We start from the raw sequence: 22,942 nt of genomic DNA, 5'->3' as shown, positions 1-22,942 counted from the left end.
CCCCTCCCCTCCCCTCCCCTCCCCTCCTCTCCTCCCTTCTCTTCCCCTCTCTTTATAGCCAAGGATGATCTTGAATTTCTGATCCTCTTGCCTCCACCTCCACTGTTGGGGTTCCACGAACGCTTGTTTATGCCTGAGTCTGTGTGGCGTGTGGGACTGGAGCCAGGGCTTTGAGCATGCCGGGCAAGCACTACAGCAAGGGAGCCGCACTGCCAGCAGTAACTCTCATCCTCAACTGGAACAAGACCTCGGCCTTCAAGATTTGAGGAAGCAGCTCAGCAAAGGGCTGTGGTAGGAAGAGCAACCCCACCCTGGTTTTACAGGAGTTTCTGAAAAATCTACAGGCAATGTACTGTGCTTTTTAAAGATTAATAGGAGTTTACTTTCCATGTTGCTTAGGGTGGAATCAGGCATTCCTCCGTTTGTTCTCCTACTGGATGTTACATAGGGGACCCATCCCAGCACTAGCCATGTTTACATCTGCGTCTGAGCACATACATAGGAGACGTGCCATTATAAGGGAGGCACAGTAACCTTACCATCCTTCTAAATTGCTTGGTTAGGCTGCAAATGAAACTGGCACAAACAAGATTAGCAGAAGAACTACCTAGGTTGGCTCCAAACTCCCGTGTTCAACAGATTCTCCTTGACTCTGCCAAGAGCAGGTAGGTCTACAAGTGTTTGCCATTCTGCCTGTTCTAAGAGAGCAAGGTTAGTTGTAGATGTATGCACGGGAGTCCCACAGAATGAAACTGCAAGGCCAGGTGATTGAAGCTCATGACACACAGAAAGGAACAAGAATTTCAAGTTTTAGTAGGTAGTGGGGACAAATTAATTATGGTAAGCTGAGGGAAGGGAAAAAGATAGCCTCCCCAACAGTAATATTGTCTACAATTGCTAAGTTGCTTTCCTGATGCAGATACTTTATAAAATTTCTCTTTAACATTCTCTTTACAAAAAATGTTCCCTTATATTTTATTTTGGGTAGTGGAAGGGAGCCGAAACTCGTGTGTTGGATGGATCTCAATTTCTTTTAGTTTAAAAATAATCAACATGCAGAGGCACACATTTTTAGCGTGGCAGTTCACATTTTGAGGTGATGTGTCCTGAGCCCCAGACACCATAAACGAAGCAATGTTATGATTAAGATAACTTTCTTAGACCTCCTAGGTGAGCCTCACTATTATGCACAGACTGTAAAAACGCTTTACAACCCAGCAAAAAATGATTGTTTTTCAAACGCTGCATTTTCCAATCTTCCAGGCACTTTAATTGTTCTCAGACAGATGGTTAAAGCTCTACTACCGCACCCGCATATGCTAGGATAAAACCCGACTAGAGCGCCAAGAAAAAGATGATTGGCTGTGGGCCCTGAGAAGTTACACGGTTCCCCCTAGCAAGAGCTGGGAAACTGCTGAATGTTCAGGTTTTGAAATACGGTTTTTGCATCGTAGAGAAAAAAAATTAACCTATCAGGAAGAACCGAGCACAGTCAATTACCAATCAAGAGCGGGAAAGGAGCCAAAGCCGTAGATACCTACGCACCACAGAGGACGTCATTCTTCAGCCTCTGCCAATAAGCCGCGGCAAGGGGCGGGGCAACAGGAGGATCGATTGCCCAAGAAAACAAACAATGTGTAGTACAACTGTCTAAACCCCAGCCCTCGGCTCCGGATGCCCTGGAATGAGCTCCCGAGCAAGGCGCTCGTGAGGTGCTCCCGGCTTTCTTCGCCCAGGGGAGTCGGGGCCGGTTGTCTCCTTCCCAGCAGAGCAAAGGCCTCCCTCCCAACAGCTCCCACGGGCTTCCATAAAGCCCGCTGTAACTTCGCGCTATAGTTTACAGGAACAGCGAGTCGCCGGCTACCTGAGGGGGTGGGGCGGCGGCTGTGCGCAGGCGTTCTTGCCTGGTGGAGGCGTGGCCGAAACGGCCCGAAGAACCCTGGGAACTGTATTCCTCGCGTCCGAGAAACTGGTGCAGCTCCCGAGGTCTCTTGAACTAAATTTCCCAGGATGCCTCGCGACCTCGGGGCGGGCCGTTTGGTTTGTTAATGAGTTCGAGAAAGCCGCGGCGCGGCCCACCAGGTTCCAAAACAAGGAAATGAAGGGGGGAGGCGGGACTGTGGGTGCCTGCGGGAGCCTCCGCCGCCACCGCGGAGGAGGAGGAGGCGGAGGAGGTGGCTGCCTCGGCCGCCGAGGAGTCCCTTGCTGAAGGCAGACCGCGGAGCGGCGGGCGGCGCGCGCGCGCCCGAGCGGCGGCTGTTGGAGAAGTGGAGCGGCGGCGGCGGAGGGACTGAGTGGCGGCGGCCCCCGCGTCCCGGTTTCTCTATGGGGGAAGCAGACAATGGATTATGATTTCAAGGCGAAGCTGGCGGCGGAGCGGGAGCGGGTGGAGGATCTGTTTGAGTACGAAGGGTGCAAAGTGGGACGCGGCACCTACGGGCATGTCTACAAGGCGAGGCGGAAAGATGGGTAAGAGCGCGGGCGGGGGAGTGGGCTCGCCCGGTCCCCGCCGCTGCGGCGATCCGGAGGGCTGGGTGGGTCGGAGCCCACGGGGCGAGGCGGCGTGGGTCGGGAAGCGGCGTCCCGGGGCCGACTCGGGGACACTTGTACTGCCGCCCCCCGCTGGCCGGTCGCGCCCCTCGAAGTCGTACAGCGCAGCCCCGTCGGGGGCGTCGGTCCCGCCGCGACTCGCCGCCGCTGCGTGCTTATAGCGGGCGACGGGACCCGGTGGAGACCGCGCCTGGAGGTGGAGTTGAGAGGTCTGGTCCCGGGGGACTCGCAGAGGTCTGGGAGGGCTTGACTAAAGAGTTACCGCTATGGCCCTGTGCTGGTGACGGTCGTAGTGGAACTTCCAATCGGCGCAGCGCCTTCCCGGGGCGGCTGTTTGAATGCTCGCGGGGGCGCCGCCCGTCTGGTGGCGGCGCGCTTGGTTCCTAGCAGGCCCTTGGGGGTCTGACTCCCTGGGCGCTGTCAACCTAGCCAGCATCCCTGTGACTTACCTGCGGACTTCCTGACACTGACAGCTCACCTGCTTCCGATTCCACGTCCTAATGTCCTGAACTCAGCAGTCTGAAGATGAAGAGATAACTGATGACTACAGGCGTTTGGTGTGTGCCTGCCTTTCCTGCTTTCCTGCCTCATGGCTATCTTAGGCATTCCCCCACCCCGCTTTAAGACAAGGTCTCTCTGTGCACTCCTGGCTGGCCTGGAACTCGGAGATCCTCCTGCCTCTGCCTCTCAAGTACTGTGATTAAAGGCATGCTCCACCACATCCGCCCCCCCCTTTTTTTCTTCAAGAAGAAATCTTGAGTATTGTATCCTCCTGTCAAATGACTGTGAGCTTTGGTAGTGTATATCGAGAACCTAGACCATCAAGAACAGAAAACTGAGTCACAGACTCGGACCTGAACCACAGATTCTTAGGAGTTGAGGGAAACTATAGGAATCTCTTGGGAAGCATTTATGGATTGTTTTATTAGTAAAAGACAAACTTGAGAATGTATTGCGATGTCTTCTTCAGGCCAGAGCAGGACGGGTAGCACCTGCTTCTGGCGTACAAATGGTGGGTTTAAAGCCAGTTTTCTCCTTGGTTCCATCTCGGAAGAAATTCCTTTTCCCTGGGTTCTGTAACTGGGAGAGACAGTCTCCTACGCTAAGAACTGTCAGACTATACAAAAGAGAGTTTTTAGGATCGTAGTGGAGCATTTTGAAAAGCAGATTGTCACCACAACCTTAGATTTGAAGTGCTAATTAGGGTGCCTTTACACTCCTGTAATTTGATTGGTTGGGTAAAGAACTCTAGCATCAAAGTAGGCAGTGTACATGCTAATTTTATAAGAGAAAAAAAGCATAAGCGTATGAAGTGTTTCATATACAGTGCTCTGAAGATTAGAAGTACTGTCCAGGTTTCCATGATGATTACTGTTGCAGGTACAACCGTGCAAGCCGAGCTACTTGAGTTGTTTCTTTTAATTACCATGTGTCCTTGAGTGCTCGCCAGGAGCTGTAGGGTACTATAATTGACTTGTACTTTGTCTTTGGAGTTCCCACTCTAATGGTTAAATTGGTATTCCAGTGGGAATCCTCCCTGGGATGTTTGAGAAAAGCAAACCCAGTGCTACTGTTTGGACATTGTTACAAAATAGTTGAAGTGGATCTCCCCTCCCTTCCACGCTAACTTAGTAATACACTTCATCTAGAATTAAAAAAGTTTTAATTTAAAATATTTTTATTTTTGCCTGGAAACTTTGAGAAAATTTAAAAATATTCTGATTTTGAATTTCATTGAATGACGGAACTTTCAACAAAACCCATTGCCCGCCTGCTTCTACGTGTTTTCCATTATGTCTCTCTAACAAAGATCTTGACTTAAATACACTTTTTCCTTGAGTAAAATTGATAAATCAGATAAATAAAATAAGGTCAGTTGTATGTTCAAGGTAGAATTTAAAAACAGCAGCAACAACAATAACAAATGATTTATAGGCAGAGGCAGGCAAATCTCTTTGAGTTTGAGGCCAACTAGGTCTACAGGTCGCGTTTCAGGGTTACACAGAGAAAGTCTGTCTTGAGAGACAAAACAAAATAAAAAACCCTCAAACCAAAGAACCCCCTAACCCCAAAACCAAAAAATTCCTACTTAGAAATACTAGTTCAGACCACTGTATCACATGTAAAACAAACTGTGATAGGTTTTATTTATCTTATTTTTCTTGGATCGAGTGTTGGTCTAGATTCCTGGATTTACACTGAACACCCAAATCTCTTGTTGTGGGCTGCTGGTGGGATTAGTTTTATGTTCATTACTAACCAGCAGTTTGAAAGAACAGAAGGTTTTGGTGATGGTTCTCAACAGTGGTGCAGATTTGCATAGTAAAAGATTTTACCCTCTGATCATTGTGAAGTACTGTTCACCTCTTTTCAGGTTTGATTTTGGTAAACTCTGGGAAAAACAGTGATGCTTGATGCTATCGTAGGGAGCAAGGGAGATGTGGGCCTGCTCGAGAGAAATGGCTCCAGCATATATAGCACTCTCTATGGTCATATCCACACACTAACATATATCAACAAAAAATGGTTAGGTCTTTAGAATAATGGAAGACATAACCCTCAGTAGAAAAACCTTTGCTTAAGCTTTAGTGATAGCTTACACACAGTCCTTCAAAGTGAGATTTTTAATATAGGCTGTATCATGCAGTGTAAATTTATAGCAGGCTAGAAATGCAAGATGTGTCTGGTTTTTTAATATTTAATTGGTGCATAAAGATTTACATACTTGTGTGGTACTAGATGATGTTTTGATCCATATATACATTGTATACTGATTAAATCAGGGTAAAGGTGTCTCCTTGAATATTTAATGTGTCAAAAACACTCAAAATTCTTGTTTCTAGCTTACTTGATCATGTTGGATATCATAATTATATGCAGTTTCTTTGCTGTACAACATGGCACCAGGGTTTATTTCCTCCAAGGTTTTTTTTCCCTTTAATAAAGTTTTTGCTCACTAATTTTTTTTTTGTTTGTTTAGAAGGAAAAATTGATTCCCTTTAACAAAAACAATCAGACTTGGGCCCTCAAGATGGCACGTCAGGTAGAAGGACCTGTTGCCAAGCATGGGGCCAAAGTTGGCTCATGGGGATGCACATGGAGGAAGGAGAGACCCATTTCCACAAAGTTGTCCTCTGACCCCTTTGGCTGTGGCATGTGGGCGCCCTCTCCCCTCAGGCATTCAAAGTAAATAAGTGACTAATAAAATAAAATCAGGTTTACCTAAAATTCACTTATTAGAAATATTTTGTGTGGACTGTGGCATCCATCTGGAGGTCAGGAGACAGCTCACTGCTTCTCATCTATCTTTATCTAGTTCTGGGGCTGAATTCAAGTTGTGCTCCTGGCATTATATTATTCACCTGCTGAACCATCTTGTTGGCCCAAATTTATTTTTGCTGGGGATAAATCTAGGGCCTTGAGACTACTAAGCGTTCAGTCTGCTCTGAGCTATGCTTCCAGCTCCAGGATATTTTAGATTTTTTTAGTCTGAGTGAGAAGTCATGCAGTTTTTCTTTATTAGTAGAAAGTTCTAGGCTGTGGTGGGGATGTAACTGAACTGGCAGAGTGCTTGCCTAGCACCCCGAAGGCTCTGGGTTGTACACCACGTAAACTGGTCTTGTAATCCCAACTCCTAAGCCTGTGGAGCCAGGAGGATCACAAGTTCAAGACCATACTTGGCTATATATGTCTCAAAAACCAAAACAAAACTGAACATAAAAATTTACAGTGACAAGCCTGAAGTCAATACTTTTCTAGTTAGGAACACTTTTAATAAAAGGATATTGTTAAAATGTCTTTTCATTAAAAGGGCCAGAAAAACCCGATGCCACAGCGTAGAGTTCTGTATGAACACTTGGCCTAATGTGGGTTGCATTTCCAAGACTAAAAACAAAGTTTTTTGATTCATGTTTTTGAAAGGTACTTAATTCAGTGGTTCTCAGCCTTCCTAATGGTGCAGCCCTTTAATACAGTTCTTCATGTCGTGGTGTCCCCCAGCCATAAAGTTATTTTCATTGCTGCTTCATAACTGTAATTTTGCTACTGTTATGAATTGTAATGTAAATATCTGATATGCAGGATGTCTGATATGTGACCCCTGTGAAAGGGGTCGCAGCTCATTGGTTGAAAACCTCTGGTAATTAAAAATGAAATGGCTGCCAGGGCTCTTAAGGAATTTGAGTTCTTTTCCTCCGTGAGTTGGAGCCAGCCTGATCTACACAGTGAGTTCCAGGCCAGTCCTTCACAAGTAGATGTAAGTACTTGTGGGTATACACGGGCAAATAGCAGGTGCAGCCGCATCTGCCTATTTTGAGTGACGTTTTCACAGTTGCTTGGTAGATGAGCATGTGTGCCTTTTTATTGGTGGCTTCTGGAGGCTGAAGAATGGTTAGCTCTGTGATAGTGTTTTCCAACTGTCAAGAACTTTAGACCATCTAGTCTGACTCCCCTTTTTTGCACATGGGAAACTCAGAGCTCTGAGAGGTTGTTGAGCCCTAAGTCACACAGCACTTAGGAAGCCTGCGGTCTAGATAGGAATTCTTGTATTTTGTGGTACATTTTCCTTCCTAATGAGAAGCAAGCCAAAAAAGCCAGTTTGCCTCTAGCTTTGGTAATTTTATTCTGAGCACTCCTTTCATGAAAAAAAAAAGTACCCATACCAGAAATACGGAAAAAATGACATGAAAAGGGCATTTATAAAAGGAGTGCAGAGGAGGAGGAGGCAGCATTCAGGGTAAAGCTCGGCGCTTGCACAAGACTCCAGATTCAATCCCCAGCGCAAGGCAAACAACAGAAGAGACTGTGTGCCTAGCTGCTTCTGCTGTCGCTGCTGTAGGCCATTATTTGCTGTGTGCGGCAGTGGGATTGGGGTCTGCCTTCAGTCTTTTCTCACTCTGGACCACGATCCAGGTCGCTGCCATTGTCATTTCCTGAAAATAAAGTCAGGCATATTTTATTTTTGTTTGCGAAAACTGTACATTTCTTACATCCTACAGGATCAGATCTACTCATCAGTACCTTAATTAGGCATCGAAGACATTTGCAATGAGATCCTGACCAGTTCCCTGATTCACTTTCGTAGCCCTGGACTATGTTTTCTAGGACTTAGGTCTTTCGTGTCTGACATTCTAACTAGAATGGGGTTGTCATTGTCCCGATCTCTTTATCCTTACTATCTGCTAATTCTTGCTCATGCTTCAATACCCATCTCTCTGCTTTCTTCCAGAAGTCTTTTGTAGTCACTCACTGAGCTCAGCTGTGCATCGCTTCCTCCTTCCCGATGTAGCATCACTATAAATGATGTTACAGTCTCTCAGAAATTGTTAGCTTCAGTGTCTGCTTCAGGGTTGAGTACACACACAATCAAAACTTATGCTTGCTGTGTGTGTGGCACATACTTGTAATACCACCCATCACTCAGAAGCTGGAGGCAGGAGAAACACGGCTTCAAAGCCCAGCCTGGGTCTCATAATGAGACGTTGTTGGAAACAAACACAAATTGTTGAATTTTTAAAAGTGCCACAAATTGGAAAACGTGTTCTCTTAACCTTAAGAACAGATTGAAATTATATATATGGGTGTACACACATACACCCATATATATATAAAACATGCATACATGCTTGTACCTATGTATATGTACATGTACATACGTATGTGTATATAGTATCCACACAATCTGTACACATATAATAAATACATACACAGTACATAAATACACATAAGGTATATAAAACATGTATGCATAAAAACCATACATAATGCATGTGTACACATACACTCACAATATATACATTGTATATATGTATAGTTTTTTGAGACAGGGTCTTACTATGTAGCTGTGGCTGGCTTGGAACCTACATGCAGATGCGGCTGGCCTTTGACTTACAGAGAACCGTGTGCCTCTACCTTCTGTGTGCTGTGATTAAAGACATGCACTAATAGGCCTGATTTTTCCCCCCAGTGACTGTTTGAAATTGAAGAGGTGATGTTATATGAGAGAGGTGACTAGATATATTTCTATAGCATTAACCAGACCCAGCTATTTTAGACTAACCTGAACTTGAACGTCTGATCTCTTCCCCACCTTTCAGTGCTAGGGTTCTAGGCACAAGTCCCAACACCTGGTTAATGTAGTCGCTGGAGGCAAAGCCAAGGCTTTGTAAGCCTAGGCTGACCCAGTAGCAACGTAGCTACTACATTCCCAGCTCTCTAGCTCTAGTCAGTCTGTCAGTCTCTCTCTCTCTCTCTCTCTCTCTCTCTCTCTCTCTCTCTCTCTCTCTCTCTCTCTCTCTCTCTCTCTCTCTCCCTCTCCCTCTCCCTCTCCCTCTCCCTCTCCCTCTCCCTCTCCCTCTCCCTCTCCCTCTCTCTCTCTCTTTCTCTGTTTATATAATTTTTTTTCCCCTAAGGAGTTATACCTTTAAGCTGCCTCCCTCCATTTTGGGACAAAGGCTTGCTATGTAGCCCAGGCTGTTTTTGAATTCGCCATCCTCCTTGCTCCAGACTCCAGAGTGCTGGAACTGTAGGCGCATACTATCTATCATACCTTACAGTTTCTTTTAATAGATGTTGAGAAGGAAAATAGTTATTTTGAAATAGTAAGCATTTTCCCTCTTTGACCAGACCAGTTTTTGCTAGACTGTGAATTCTGTCTTCTGTGCTTTTAATAGCAATTTTAGAGCAATGCTTAGAAAATGTCAGCACTCATATATTTTAGGAATTCTTTTTTGATGTTACAGATTTATGGTAAAAATTATTTTTAGCATTTAGTAAATGAGGTAAACATTGGTCTATATTATATAGCTTACTTTTTGTAATACAAACTTTCAAAAATTTTATTTTTGAGGCCTAAGGGAAATAATTTTTCAGTGACTTTTGATAAAAGCAGCAGTCAGTAAACTTTATGAAACAGCAGATATATTTAGATCTTGTGCAGCCCTCTCAGTTGTGCTGACCTACAGTTGAGTCTGAAGTAGATTGATAGACCAGTGTTGTAGATACTGTAAAAGGAGCTGCGCCAGGCTTAGACATGAATTGAAGATTCCTAATTAGTATTTCAAAACAAAGTATTTTGTGGGCGGAAGAGGTGGTTTAGCAGTTAAGAGCACTTTGCTACTCTTTCAGAGAACCCAGGTTTAATTCCTAACACCCACATAGTGGCTCATAATCATCTGTAACTCCAGCTCCAGGGTGTCCCATGAACTCTTCTGGTCTTCATGGGCACCATGCATGGATGTGGTACACATAGATACATGTAGGCAAAACTGATACCCAGAAAATAAAAAATAAATCTTTTAAAAAAGTATTTTGTAAAGTAAACAACATGCTTATTTAATAGTTGCCAAGGACATGAAAAGTAGGCAGGGTGACAGATCTTCCTGTCACACACTTTCTTCTCTGGAGGTAGCTTCTAGATGGGTTTTCTTTTGTATCTATATTAAATGGGCCGTTTGATATAAATGCTGTGGTCTGTATATTTCTCTTCTTAAACTTCTACAACTTGAAGATTGATCATTGCATATTTTAGGTGCAGAATGGCTTGTTAATAGTCTTACTGTTTTCTAGTTTGTTGGCGTGTTTTGACTGTCCCTCTTGATGAAACGTTAGGGTTGTTTTAGTACTGACGCTAGCTGCTAGTAAGTGCAATTTTGCATATTGATATAGCTGGAGGTTAAATTCCTAGAAACTCTTTACCTTTGGAAATAATGACTTGAAATTGTTTGCTAATACTGTGATGTACAAGATACACATCTAAAAACTGGAGATTAAGAAGTGGCTTTAAAGATACTCAGAAGGATAAGTGATGAGTTATTTGCTTGCCGTAGGACGTGTGCATTACTTTTAGATGTTAATGTTTTAGTAGCATAGAGGGTTTTTTTTTTTTTTTTTTTTTTGAGACAGGGTTTCTCTGTGGTTTTTTTTTTTTTTTTGGAGCCTGTCCTGTAACTAGCTCTTGTATACCAGGCTGGTCTCTTAACTCACAGAGATCCGCCTGCCTCTGCCTCCCAAGTGCTGGGATTAAAGGCGTGCGCCACCACCGCCCGGCTAGTAGCATAGAGTTTTAACTAGAATGGGTTTTAAAATACAGTGCAGGTAAGTATTGATGAAGGAAGTATTTTTTACTTTTTTGTCACTTATTTTGGGACTTGATATACTGGATAAATAGGTTAATATATGATAATAAATGAACCTGTTTTTGAAAAATAATATACAGTCAGGGTTAGATGTTGCTATAGACTATTCATACTTAATATATAATAGTTTGACATTTTCTTGGTGGTATCATTAGGGTAAGAGTACTTAGATCTTTTTTGCATCTTAAAAGCTGAATTTTCCTTGGTATGGCACACACCTTTAATCCCAGCAGTGGAACATAGAGGTAGGCGGGTCTCTGTGACTCCAGCCAGGTATATTAACAAGTTCCAGGCCAACCAGAGCTGTGTAGTGAGAATTTGTCTCAAAAACAAACAAACAAACAAACAAACAAACAAACAAACCCCAAACCCAAAGATCACCCTACCTCGGTGTTTGTAAAAGATGAACTTGTTGTTTTGGTGTTGAGGCTGTGCAATGTTAGTAATCCCTTTTGGTGCTAAAATAGACTGACAAGAAATTCTATTTTTAGAGTTCATTTTAAAGTTAAGTAACTAACTCAGCCATTTCTTAAAAATAGTGTTTTTGGTCTGGAACCATGCAGAATTAGCCGATGATGCTATTTTAAAGATTTTGTCCATGTATAAATAGCTGAGAGTCCGACACTTCCTGGAATAGCTGTTTGGAGCATGCACCATGCCGGATAAAAGAGAGCCTCAAGAGAGGTGACAGGATGTAATTCAGAATACGGGTGTGCAGCAGTCAATTTTTTAAATTGAGGTTTGAGTTCTACAGGCGAGCAGAGAAATAAAAATTTTTAAAGTCCCCAGATAATTGATATTCTCATAAAATATCCTTAATTTCAAATATAGTAAGTCCTCTCTTACAGTACTGGGGGATCAAACAAATATAGTAAGTCTTACTACAGGAAAAGCACAGCTTTCTTGTAGAGACTTTAAATGCATTTTCTATTTAAAAATAGAAAAGAAAAGAGTAGTTTATAATACAATATTGTGTTTCAAACACAGCTTTAAATTTATGTTTGCTGTGCCCCTTGTACATGTAGGTTTACCATAATCCTCAACTGCATAAGGGCCACATGAAGTTTGCCCCGTGTTGTTGAGGTGCGATGTTTGCACAGCCTTGGGATTTTTTGTTTAGCAGCCCATAGGTAGGTACATAGAGCATTTCAAAGAAAGTCATGTAAACACATCGCATGGAAGCTTAAAAGCATTGGCTTTCCTCAGTGCTTTAAGTCACTTTAGAGAGACAGTAGCAGTAACCACACCGCAGGACAGGAATGCTGGCCAAGCCCCAGAGCTTTTGGCATGCCTACTTGAGGTTCTGGGTTTGGGTCCCAGCCCTGCAAGAAAGAAAAAAACATTTTTTACACGCAAAATGAAAAAGTAAGCTAACTTTTGAGAAAAGCAGTGATGCTGCATGCAGCTTTTGAATTGCTGGTGAGCATATTTTGCAGGATTTTTTAAGGGTTTATCTGATTTGTGTGTATATATGCTGCATGTGTAGGTGCCCTTGAGACTAGAGAAAGACCTGGAGCTAGGTAGAGCTGGAGTGCCAGGTGCTTCTGAGCTACCTGACATAGGTCTTTGGGGAGAGCATCAGCAAGCTCCCTTGAACTGCTGAGTCATTGTTCTAGCACCCCCTGTGACCCCTTAAAGAAGTGTGTGTGTGTGTGTGTGTGTGTATGTGTGTGTGTGTGACTGTGAGCACATGTGTCATGGTGCATATGTGGGGGTCAGAGAACAACTTGGATATGTCCTTTCTTGCCTTCTCTCATGTGGATGCTGGGGTTGAACTCAGGTTGTCAGGCTTGGGGTGAGCACCTTTAGCTTGAGCCATGTCTACCCCTGCCCCTTGAGTTTATTTTACAGTCATTTCAAAAATAAGAGTGCTCTGTGGTAATAATGGCCTGTTAGCCCAGCACTCAGGTGGTGGAGGGGGATCCTCAGTTCAAGGACAGTCTGGGTTACTGAGCAACGTGCTGCCTGTTTCTCAACAACCATCCTTACCACCACCAACCAGTAAAAAACTTCCAGCAAAAAACCCATAATGAGTCCACTTGGTGTGTAAAAGTTTTAATCCAGTTTTCCAGCAACTAAGAACTTACCTGTCTGTGTAGGCCAGTGGGTCTCAGCCTTCCTAATGCTGCAACCCTTTAATACAGCTCCTCATGTTGTAAATTACCCCAGCCATAAATTTATATTTTCCTTGCCATGTCATGACTGTAATTTTGCTACTGTTATGAGTCCTGTAAACATGTGTTTTCTGATGGTCTTGGGTGTCTTCTGTTGAAAGGGTTGTTCAACCCCAAGGGCGTCGTGACCCACAGGTTGAAAACCACTGGTCGTGATGTTAAATAGTCACATATCTTTGATAGACTTTGCCTTGAGTGCTGTGCTGTGCTGTGCCATGCCGTGCTCAACGGCACTACTGTGGTGTCCCTAGGTCAGCTCCATTGTGTTATGGGACCACCAATATGTGTGATTTATTATTGATTGAAATTTCATTATGCAGTCACGCATGACTAATAGGAAAATGTACAGAACCAGTGTTGTTTGTTGATATTTTAGTGGAAATACTTTTACTTTTATTTTTTTAAAATTATTAAATATAGCTGTATATAGTGAAAACCAAACTTTCAACAGTGCAGTTGTACATAAAATGTAAAATCACTTCTCAGAAGTAAACAGTACTGTTAACCCTCTTACTTTATTCTGTTGCTCGGGATCAGACCTAAGGCTTTGGAGTGCCAGTGAGATGTCTTGACTGGTAGAAGTTCTTGTGGCTAAGCCACAAGGTGGGAAGAGACATTGAATCTTTTGACTAACATGCATGTGTGTGGCACATGCACAGCCACACCCATACACAATAAATATGATGATTAAAAAAGCCTAAGACATCGTGCAGTGTTGATAACTATATTGAGCTGCTATCCCAGCCTTTAGCAGTATAACTTTAATTAAAACTTTATTACCCTTCTTTGTGTGTGCTCTCACGCCTGTGTGCTTTAGGTTGTAGATATTCTAAGTTTTTATATGTGTAAAAATGTACTTTATTTTCATACTTGGTTGACAAGTTTGGCTGTGTGTAGAAATTTTGGAATTATTAGTTACTAAAATTTTTTTGAGTACGAAACTACTGCTTTGTTTTTTAGAATACGTCATCCATGGGATATTTATTTGAAACTTTTTTTATTCATATATGTTATTTATTCTTCTCTCATACATTATATCCTGACCTTAGCTTCCCCTCCCTCCACTCCTCCTAATGCCCTCTCCTGTTTTTATTCTTTAAGGGATTTTCAGTTATTTATGACTCTGCCACTTAGAGATGTCTGGAAGGCCAGAATCTTCCCATCTGCCTTGCCTCCGGTGTCTGTAGTGCTGTTTCTTATTGGGTTGATGACTCGGCACTAATTTGAACTCGGGAGGTTAAATTTGTAATGAGCAGTTTTAGTCTTGCGCTTCTCATCTTCTGCTCTGGTTAGGGAGCCTTTCATGAGCCCCTTCTTTTGTTTGTGAATACGAGGGGGACATTATTGAGTGCTGTTTCAGATGGGCTCGAGTAGCTCAGGTGGCCTCTGGCCTGCTATTTGGCCAAGGGCAGTCGTTAGCTGCTCATTTGGCCTCCTCTACCTCCTAAGTGCTGAGATTACAGGCAGAATTCTTGTGTCCTGCTACTGATTGGATTGTTTCTTCATGTTTTCTTCTTCAGGCTTATGTGTTAACCAGCATTCTCTTCTTTCTTGACTCTTTCTTCAGTGCCTTTTGAATTCGTTGTCAGTATTCAGTCCTCACATTTCTGTATTAGAGATTTTTCCTTTAAATTTCCCAGATTACCAATTTGGTCTTTAATGGGGCCTGGAATCTTATTTTTTATGACTAAATTCAAGATTCTGAACTTCTGTTTTAAGAGTTTCCAGTGTCTTGTTGCTATAAGCAGTTCTTTAATTTTTTTCATAAGTGGTTTTTAAATAAATTTTTAGGTGTGTTGTGTGTGTGTATGTGTGTGTGGTGGTGTGAGGATTGAGCATGCTCATGACATACATGGCTTGCATGTGGAGGTTAGAGAACAGTTTTCGGGACATGCTCACTTCCACTGGCTGAGGATGTTTCCTTCTGCTGCTGGGCAGCACAGGCTAGGCTAGTTGGCCTGCAAACATTCTTTACCTCTGCTAGGAATTCTTGTCTTATGTTGTTGGGTTTCTTGTTTAGTATTTTGAGACAGGGTCTCATTATTTAGCCCTGACTGGCCTGAAATTCACTAGGTGTCCACAAGCTATCCAGGACGCAGAGATCCGCTTGTCTGTGTCTCTCGAGCGCTGGGCTTCAAGGCATATGCTACCAGTTAAGGAATTCTTCAGTAGATCTCTTTTTATCTTTTATTGACATATATTTTTCTTTTTTCCTTCTTAGGTTTTCTGATGCTACACTAAGACAGTAGGAATGTTTTTCTATTTAACTTTCAGAGATATATGTATTTCACTTACTAATATCTAGGATGTTTTGAGTGGCTGAATTACGCCTGTTTAAGTGCTGTGCTTCCTGCAAGTTAGATCTTTGTATTTTCTAAAAGTTTTCTTGTTTAAATGACTAACAAGGAAGGGACAGTTTTGTTTAATCCCCTGCACATCCGGAAAGGTGGGACAGTAGAGGCGGGTCATGTTAAACAGGGGTCATGATAGAAAGGATTGATTGGCACAGTAGTGAAAGGGTTAGATCACATAGTAAAGACAATCATGTTACAAAACTCCTATGATAGGAACGATAGAAATTCCTGTGGTAGGAGTTTCTGAGTGGTCTCCGCCTGTCCACATTTCCGTCCACCAGCCGTCTACAGAGCTAGTCCTGTTTTTGCCAGTCAGGGTATCCATTCTCTGTCTGCCTTCTGCCTGTGGATGCATTATTCCTTGTAATCGTTCTTCCATTTGTGTCAACTAATTTAATTAGAACTTTACTGCAGTCCACTTGATTCCTTCTGTGAACCAAGTATTGTGGCACAGATATAACACAAAGGCAAATGGGAGGTATAGTCTGTTTGCAACCCCAGGATGTAATATACAGAACAAATTACTAATAACAGTTTACAAGGCATGAAGGGGTTCAACCCAGGGATTCACATTTGGGGAATATTTTGGAAAATATATTTGCTATGTATTCGCACTTAAAATTGATAAGACGTTTTACAGATGTGTGATTAGAAGAGCAGAGGCAATGAATTACTTGAAGGAACCTGCTTTCTGTACATACCAAGGCATTTGTAGGGATGCAGAGCAATATGGCAACATGCTAAGGCGTGAACAAGTTCAAGCTGTACAAAATGCCAGCATGGAGAGGGTGAGGTGGGCACGAAGTCCAGATGCCGAGGAGCTTTTGGTAGCGGTGGGGAGAGGGAGTCAGTTGTCTTTAATGGTGCAAAGTTGGTCTGTTGATCAACTTGCGACAGGCACTCACCTGTGGTGGTTAGTTGGTCAGTGTAAACTGGATTCGGTGTCGGCCCGTGGGGGAACGAATGAGAACAGGGAGTTGGTAGGTAGGAAAATGGGGGTGGATGTGGGAGGAATTGGGCGGGGAAATACACATCAAAACACAGTGTATGAAATCCTCCAAGATTTCATAAACCCTTTTTGTTTTAAAAAGAACAACATGCAAATTTCTTTATTGGAGAAAGCAGAGCCCTTTGTTTGAAGCACGTGCGCTTGTGGTTCCAGCTAGTCTACGGGCTGAGGAGGAGGCTAACTTCGGTCTGGAGTTCTGTGCCAGCCTGGGCAACATACCAAAACCTTGTCTCTTAGGAAAGTTTAAACTATCATAAATGTATTAATTTGCATATTATAAAAACCAGTATATGAAAACGACAGTAAGGAAAGCTAGGGATTTTAGGAATATCACAAAGAATATAGTTGAGTGTGACAGTGCACACCTGTACTCTCGGAATTCAGGGCTTGAGACTGGGAGATCGAGTCCTGCCGGGTCCAAACAAGGAAGGCAAATTACATGTGAGCACTCAGAGTAAGTACTACTAGTATTTTGGTCTATTTTTTTACAGTGTGTTTTAAAAATAATTATACATAAAATTCTGTGTAGCTACTTGGGAGACTGAGGCAGGAAGATCACTTGAACACAGGTTTGAGACCTGGGCTACATATTGGAACCCTATTTCAGGGGTCAATTTTTGCTAGAGGGGTGGAGAAATGCCTGTTCAGTTAGAAGAAGTGCATACTGTTCCTGTAGAGAACCTGAATTTGGTTCCCAGCATCTGTATCTGGTTCCTAGCACCCACTTTTGGGGACTCACAGTTAGCTGTCTGTAACTCAAGCTTTAGGGGCTCTGAAGTCTCTGGCCTCCATGAACACCTTCACTCTTGTGCACATATTCACCTATGAACACACAATTGAAAAGATATAAATCAAAAAAGGAAAAGAAGAAGAGAAGAAAAGTTGGGTGGTTGGTGCATGCGTTTAATCCTAGCTAGTAGCCCTCAGGAGGCGGAAGCAGGTGGACCTTTAAGTTTAAGTCTGTCCACAGGGCAGGGAACCATGACTGCTCTTTGGATTAGAGAGAGAGGGGGAGAGGAGTGGGGGGAGGGGGAGAAGAGTGGGGGAAGGGGGAGGGAAATGGGAGGCTGGGAGGAGGCGGAAACTTTTTTTTTCTTATTCTCAATAAAAAAAATTTATACAATAAAAAAAAATATCAATCATAAAAAAAAAAAGATGAAGCCTCATGTAGCCCTGGCTGGCCCAATGCAAATGCAGCAGACGGTAGTACTTATTAAATGTGGTTGGTTTAAGATTTATTGTCTGAGATAATCCTTCCTGTGCTTTCCTGTATATTTGAAATATTTCATATTTCAATGGGCTCCAAGTCACACTTCTAGAATGGCAAAAATTAACTTTTTCTCTTTGTTTGGTAGAGCAAAATCCTATCAATAATCAAGTTCCCAATTCCAGATGACTTAGGAAAAAACTATTTCCTACACACGGTCCTTCTTGGACAGGCCATTTAACTTCAGACCTGCTTACCAAAAGCTGTGAGTTTAAGAACATTTGAAACATTTTGTCCTATAAGGATGGATAGGTTAGTTTTTAAGTGTCCCTATTCATATTTGAGACTTTATTTAATCTGCATGGCCTCCTCCACCGATAACCTGCTCCTGCAGGTGGCCCACAGGATACAGCCNCAATAAAAAAAAGGAAAAAAAAAGAAAAAAAAATAAGTTTAAGTCTGGTCTACATGGCAAGTTCCAGGCCAGACCCCGTCTCAATTAAGGAAAAAAAAAAAAAAGATGCAATTCAGTGTGCTTTAGAATATTTACAGAGTTTTATAAAATACTACTGCCTAATTCCAGAAGATGCTCACCCCAAAGGAGCCCTGGACCTTGGGAGTCCTTATTTGTTCTTTGCTCTCAATTCTGGCAAGTGCTATCTGCCTTCTGTCAGTGAATGATAAACAATTTGGCCTTTTATGACTGACCTACTTAACTCAGCTTATTTTCAAGTTATACCATGTGGCAGCATGTACTAATATTTCCTTTTGTGGCTGAGTAATAATACAGCCACATTTTGTTTATCCATTAATGAAAATTTGTTCTCTCTACTTTTTTGGCATTTAAGAATAATGTAAATATGTATACATATTTTTGTTTGAACATATGTCTTCATCTGTTCGAGCATATACCTAGAAAGTAGAATTGCTCAGACATATGGTAATTCCAATATAGAACTTTATGAGGATTTGACAAAATGCGTTGCACATTGGGTGCACCATTGTACATTTTTACCTAGTGTTTATGTTCAATTTGTCTTTAAAAAATATTTCTAGTCTTTGAGTTTTATACATGCATTCGGTGTATTTGTATCTGTTTTAACTTCCTTCTCCTCTCGTGTTTTCCCAGATCACCTTGTCAGCTTCATATCTTCTTGGTCTCTGTCCCCATGTCTGTCTGTCTCTTCGAATAACTCCCTGAGTCCAGTATATGTGCAGGAGCATGGTTGACTTACTACTTCTGTGTTTTGCTATTACTTATTAGTCTCTGTTCATTGTAAGAACTTTGAATTTGTGTGTGTGTGTGTGTGTGTGTGTGTGTGTGTGTATACAGACACAAGCACAGACATGAATGCTCATGTCTGCATGAACTGCCATGTCATGTTTCTGGGCCAGAGCTGATTCCCCTCTTCCTCCTTTAAATGGGTCCTGAAGATGAAATTAAGTCACTAAACTTGCTCAGTAAGTGCTTCTACCTCCTGAACCATCTCAGCAAACCTGTCCTCTGCTCTTTAAAAATACTGTAACTATTCTAGTGGAAATGGTTTTCCCATAGATTTTTATTTTCCTATTGGCTTATGATATTCAACATCTTTTCATATACTTACTGATCATTTATTTATATATCTTTAAAGAAATGTCTATAGAAGTCTTTTTCCTATTAAATTGGGTTCTTTTGATTATAACATTTTAAAGGTTTGTAATTATTCTCTTTAATTGCTTGTACATAATGTTTAAAATATTTCTCTTTTGAGATAAGGTCTCATCAGGTATACCAGGCTGCTTCAAACTTGGTGATTCTCCTGTTAGTCTTTCTCTCTCTTTTAATATTTTTATTTGATTTTATATATATGAGTGTTTTCCTTGCATGTATGTCTGTGCACCACATGCAGGCCTGGTACTCACAGAGTCTGAGGATCCCCTGGAACTGGATTTACAGACAGTTGTGAGCTACCATGTAGGTACTGGGACTTGAACCCGGGTCTTTCTGGAAGAGCACTCAGTGCTCTTAAGTACTGAGCCATCTCTCTGGCTCCTGCTTCAGTCCTTTTCCGTGCTAGGCCTAGGATGTTACAGAACTGATCTTAGAGATTCCCTGGAGTACCACAGAAGATTTACTTAGGGCACTGTGGACATTTGGATTTCTGAGAGAAACTCATCTGTCAGAACTACCAGCTCTGAATCGTTGGCATCTTCCCTTTTAGTTTCTGCCTTTTAGGACTCTGGTTTTGATGTCATGATTTTGGGAGCCTAGATGTTTAGTTTATTGTGATAAATGTAGTGTCATTTCATTTGTATTTTAAAAAATAAAACGTGCCTGAGGATCAGAGAGTAAAACAGCCACACTGGCCAGCCTTACAGACAAGGCAGCAATAACACCTAACTTTAGTCCCAGTAACCACACTAGCCTGCTATAGAAACCAGACGGTAGTGGTGCATGCCCTTAATCTCAGAAATAGAGAGGATTATTAAAATGGGAGGAGACAGCTCTCAGACACAATCTCATTTTGAGATTCCTGGAGGCAGGATCTTCCGATTTGAACTAAGGTAAAGGTAAGAGTCAGTGGCTGGCTGTTTTGCTTTTCTGATCCTCAATGAAATGCCGCTACAGATAAAAAAGCAACTGGTTTGCAAAAGAAATGATATGGAGCAGGAAAGAAGACTGGAGATACTGAGTCTGATTCCAAGAATTCCTTTAAGTATTATTAGGCTGGGGAGAGGAGAGACAGCTCCCTCCCTCCCCCCTCCATCTCTCCCTATCCCCCTCCCTCTCTCCCTCCCTAACAGGTTTTCTCTGTGTAGCCTTAGCTGTCCTGGAGCTTGTTCTGTAGACCAGAGATCTGCCTGCCTCTGCTCTGAGTGCTGGAGTAAAGGCGTGTGCCACTACTGCCCAGCTTTATTTCTTATTTCAACATACGAGTATTTTATTAATATACAAATATATTTTACTTAGGCAGAAACTCTTAGTAAGTTGCCTCATCTAAGTACTTCTTAAAGGGAATTGTTTCTTTTTACCTAAGGTACTGAACAGATTGCTAAGATCCTAGCTTGTGAATGGTGGCGATCCTTTACCTAGATATGGTCAGTGCTTATTGGCTACTTAGTTTTCCATATTCAATAGATATCTTTTTTTACTATACAGTATACAGAACTTTTACTCCTTTTTACTTGTTGGGCATTTAGAGACTTTCTGCCTTAAAAGGCAAATTCTAGTTTTTGTCTACCTCTGTAGCTGAGGAGGACTACCTTAAATTTCTGATCCTCCTGCCTCCACCTCTCAGTGCCTGCACTAAGGTACTTGCCCAAATAATGTGGTGCTGGGGATTGAACCCAGAGTTTTCAGCAGCAACATACCAGCTGAGCCATACCTGAAGCCCAACATTTAAAGTTTCTTTATATTTCAAACTAATAATTACTCATTTCTTCATGTTTTGGTCCATGTGTGATTCCTCCCCCGCCCCATAGTGATGTAAATTGATTTATTGTGCCAAATGCTGTAAGTTTTAAAGCTTTTGATAGCTATTTCCAAATTTATAAATAATTTCATGCACTACCACTAACAGTATATGAAAGTGTCTCTAATTTATTTATTTATTTTGAGACAGGGTTTCTCTGTGTAAAACAGTCCTGGCTGTCCTGGAACTCATTCTGTAGACCAGGTTGGCCTCAAACTCACAAAGATCCGCCTGCCTCTGCCTCCTGAGTGCTGGGACTAAAGGTGTGCATTACTACACCTGGCTTCATTTCAATTCTTTAATATTTTTGTGTGTGTGTATGTGTGTGTGTATGTGTGTGTGTGTGTGTGTGTGTGTGAAAGAGGAAAGAGGGAGAGAAAGAGAGAGCGCACGAGTGTTCGAGCTGGCACATACTTGCGTCTGAATGGGTATGGATATCGGAACAATTTCAGGACTCAGTTCTCTTCTCCCTTGGGTTCCAAGAATTGAACCGAGCTCGGGCTGTGAGGCATGAGGGGCAGCACGCTTACCTGCTGACCCGTCTTGAGCCCCTCGGTTCTGCGGCACATTTTTACACATGAAACTGTCTCTGTTTTAGTCTGCGATTGAGAGCTGGTGGCCCTGTGGTCTAGCTCTTTGGAGCTGGAGTTTGTGGTGGAGGTTCCTGTTGTACTGATCCTTGTTTTACAGTTGGTAACATCTTCAGGCTGTTACATGTTGTACTGATCTTTGTTTTATAGTTGGTAACGTCTTCAGGCTGTTACACAGTCGAACATTTCTTGCCCAGTTCCCCCCATGTAAAGGAATGCATTTATATAGTCTTTTCTCCTACAGTTTGCTACTTTTATATTAAAAGTGATATTCAGAAATGTAGTCAGTTAAGAATCTGACAGAAAGCTTTCTGGCTAGCCTGGATTCCTGCTGTTACTTATCTTAGAATGAAGGAAAAGTTTCAAAGATACACGCTGTACCATTCAGGAAAATGGTGTTCTTGTTGGCTTTCTGTTGTTGCGATAAACACCATGACCAGAATCAACATGGAGAGGAAAGGGCTTGTTTAGGGGCTTAAGTGTCTGTCACAGCCCCATAGCTGAGGGAAGCCACAGCAGGAGCTGAAGCAGCTACCATGGAGGAACACTGCTTATTGGCTTGCTCCCTATGCCTTGCTCAGTATGCGTTCTTATTACACACCTCGGGGCAGCCTGCCCCGGGGTGGCACTGCCCACACTGCCTGGGCTCTCCCACTGCAGTCATTAGTGAAGAGAATACCCCACAAGCTTGCCTACGGGCAGTCTGATGGAGATCGGTTCTCAACTGAGAGGCCCATTTCCCAGTTGACTCTAGCTAGTGTCAAGGTGAGAAAAAACTCTCCAGCATAAACGGAGAAGAAACAGTGTTCCATATTGTGTTTGATGTAGAACTTGTTAGCAGCATTAAACAGAATTTCTTGCTAAGGAATAGAGGGCAGAAACCATCCAGCTTTCCTTAAAATGAGCAGAGAGCATACACAAAGGCACTTAGGTGTGTAGAGCTCTCATTTGACTTCATGTAGAAGAAAACCTGATCATTATCATTGTGAAAAAAATAAGGGCCAGGTATAGTTGCACATGTCTTTAATCCCAGTGTTTGGGAGGCAGAGACAGGTGTATCTATGTGAGTTCGAAACCAGCTTGGTGGTCTACATAGTAAGTTCCAGGACAGCCAGAGCTATACTGTGAGACCCTGTCTAAAAATAAAAAAGCAAACAAACAAAAAAAGAAATAAGAAATTCGATTTTTTTTATTGGAACAAAAAGCCCAGAGATAGTTTTTGATTACTTGAGTATATTATCAAGTGTTCAACTCCTTCTGTCTGTTCTGTGGCTTCTGTCTAGGTCATTGGTTCTCAACCTTCCTAGTGTTGCTTGGGATCCTTTAATAACCAACCATAAATTATTTCATTGCGCTTTTTTTTTTTGGTTTTTCGAGACAGGGTTTCTCCATAGCTTTTGGTTCCTGTCCTGCAACTAGCTCTTGTAGACCAGGCTGGCCTTGAACTCAGAGAGATCTACCTGCCTCT

General features: G+C 42.4%; 1 protein-coding gene across 1 annotated transcript in view; it reads left to right on the top strand.

The window, feature by feature from the left end:
* The first annotated feature begins 1,370 nt into the window (after positions 1-1,370).
* Cdk19 (cyclin dependent kinase 19) overlaps positions 1,371-22,942 on the top strand; it is a 136,995-nt gene continuing 115,423 nt past the window's right edge. The window contains exon 1 of the mRNA XM_050137963.1: positions 1,371-2,469. Within this exon, the coding sequence (XP_049993920.1) occupies positions 2,342-2,469 (128 nt within the window). The 5' untranslated portion in view covers positions 1,371-2,341. The remainder of the gene's footprint in view (positions 2,470-22,942) is intronic.

This window comes from Alexandromys fortis, unplaced genomic scaffold (genome assembly GCF_014885135.2).
Source record: "Alexandromys fortis isolate MF-2015 unplaced genomic scaffold, M_Fortis_MF-2015_v1.1 scaffold_14, whole genome shotgun sequence".
NCBI classification, from domain to species: domain Eukaryota; kingdom Metazoa; phylum Chordata; class Mammalia; order Rodentia; family Cricetidae; genus Alexandromys; species Alexandromys fortis.
Note: the sequence above shows the minus strand (reverse complement) of the source record. Positions and strands in the feature narration are given on the sequence as shown.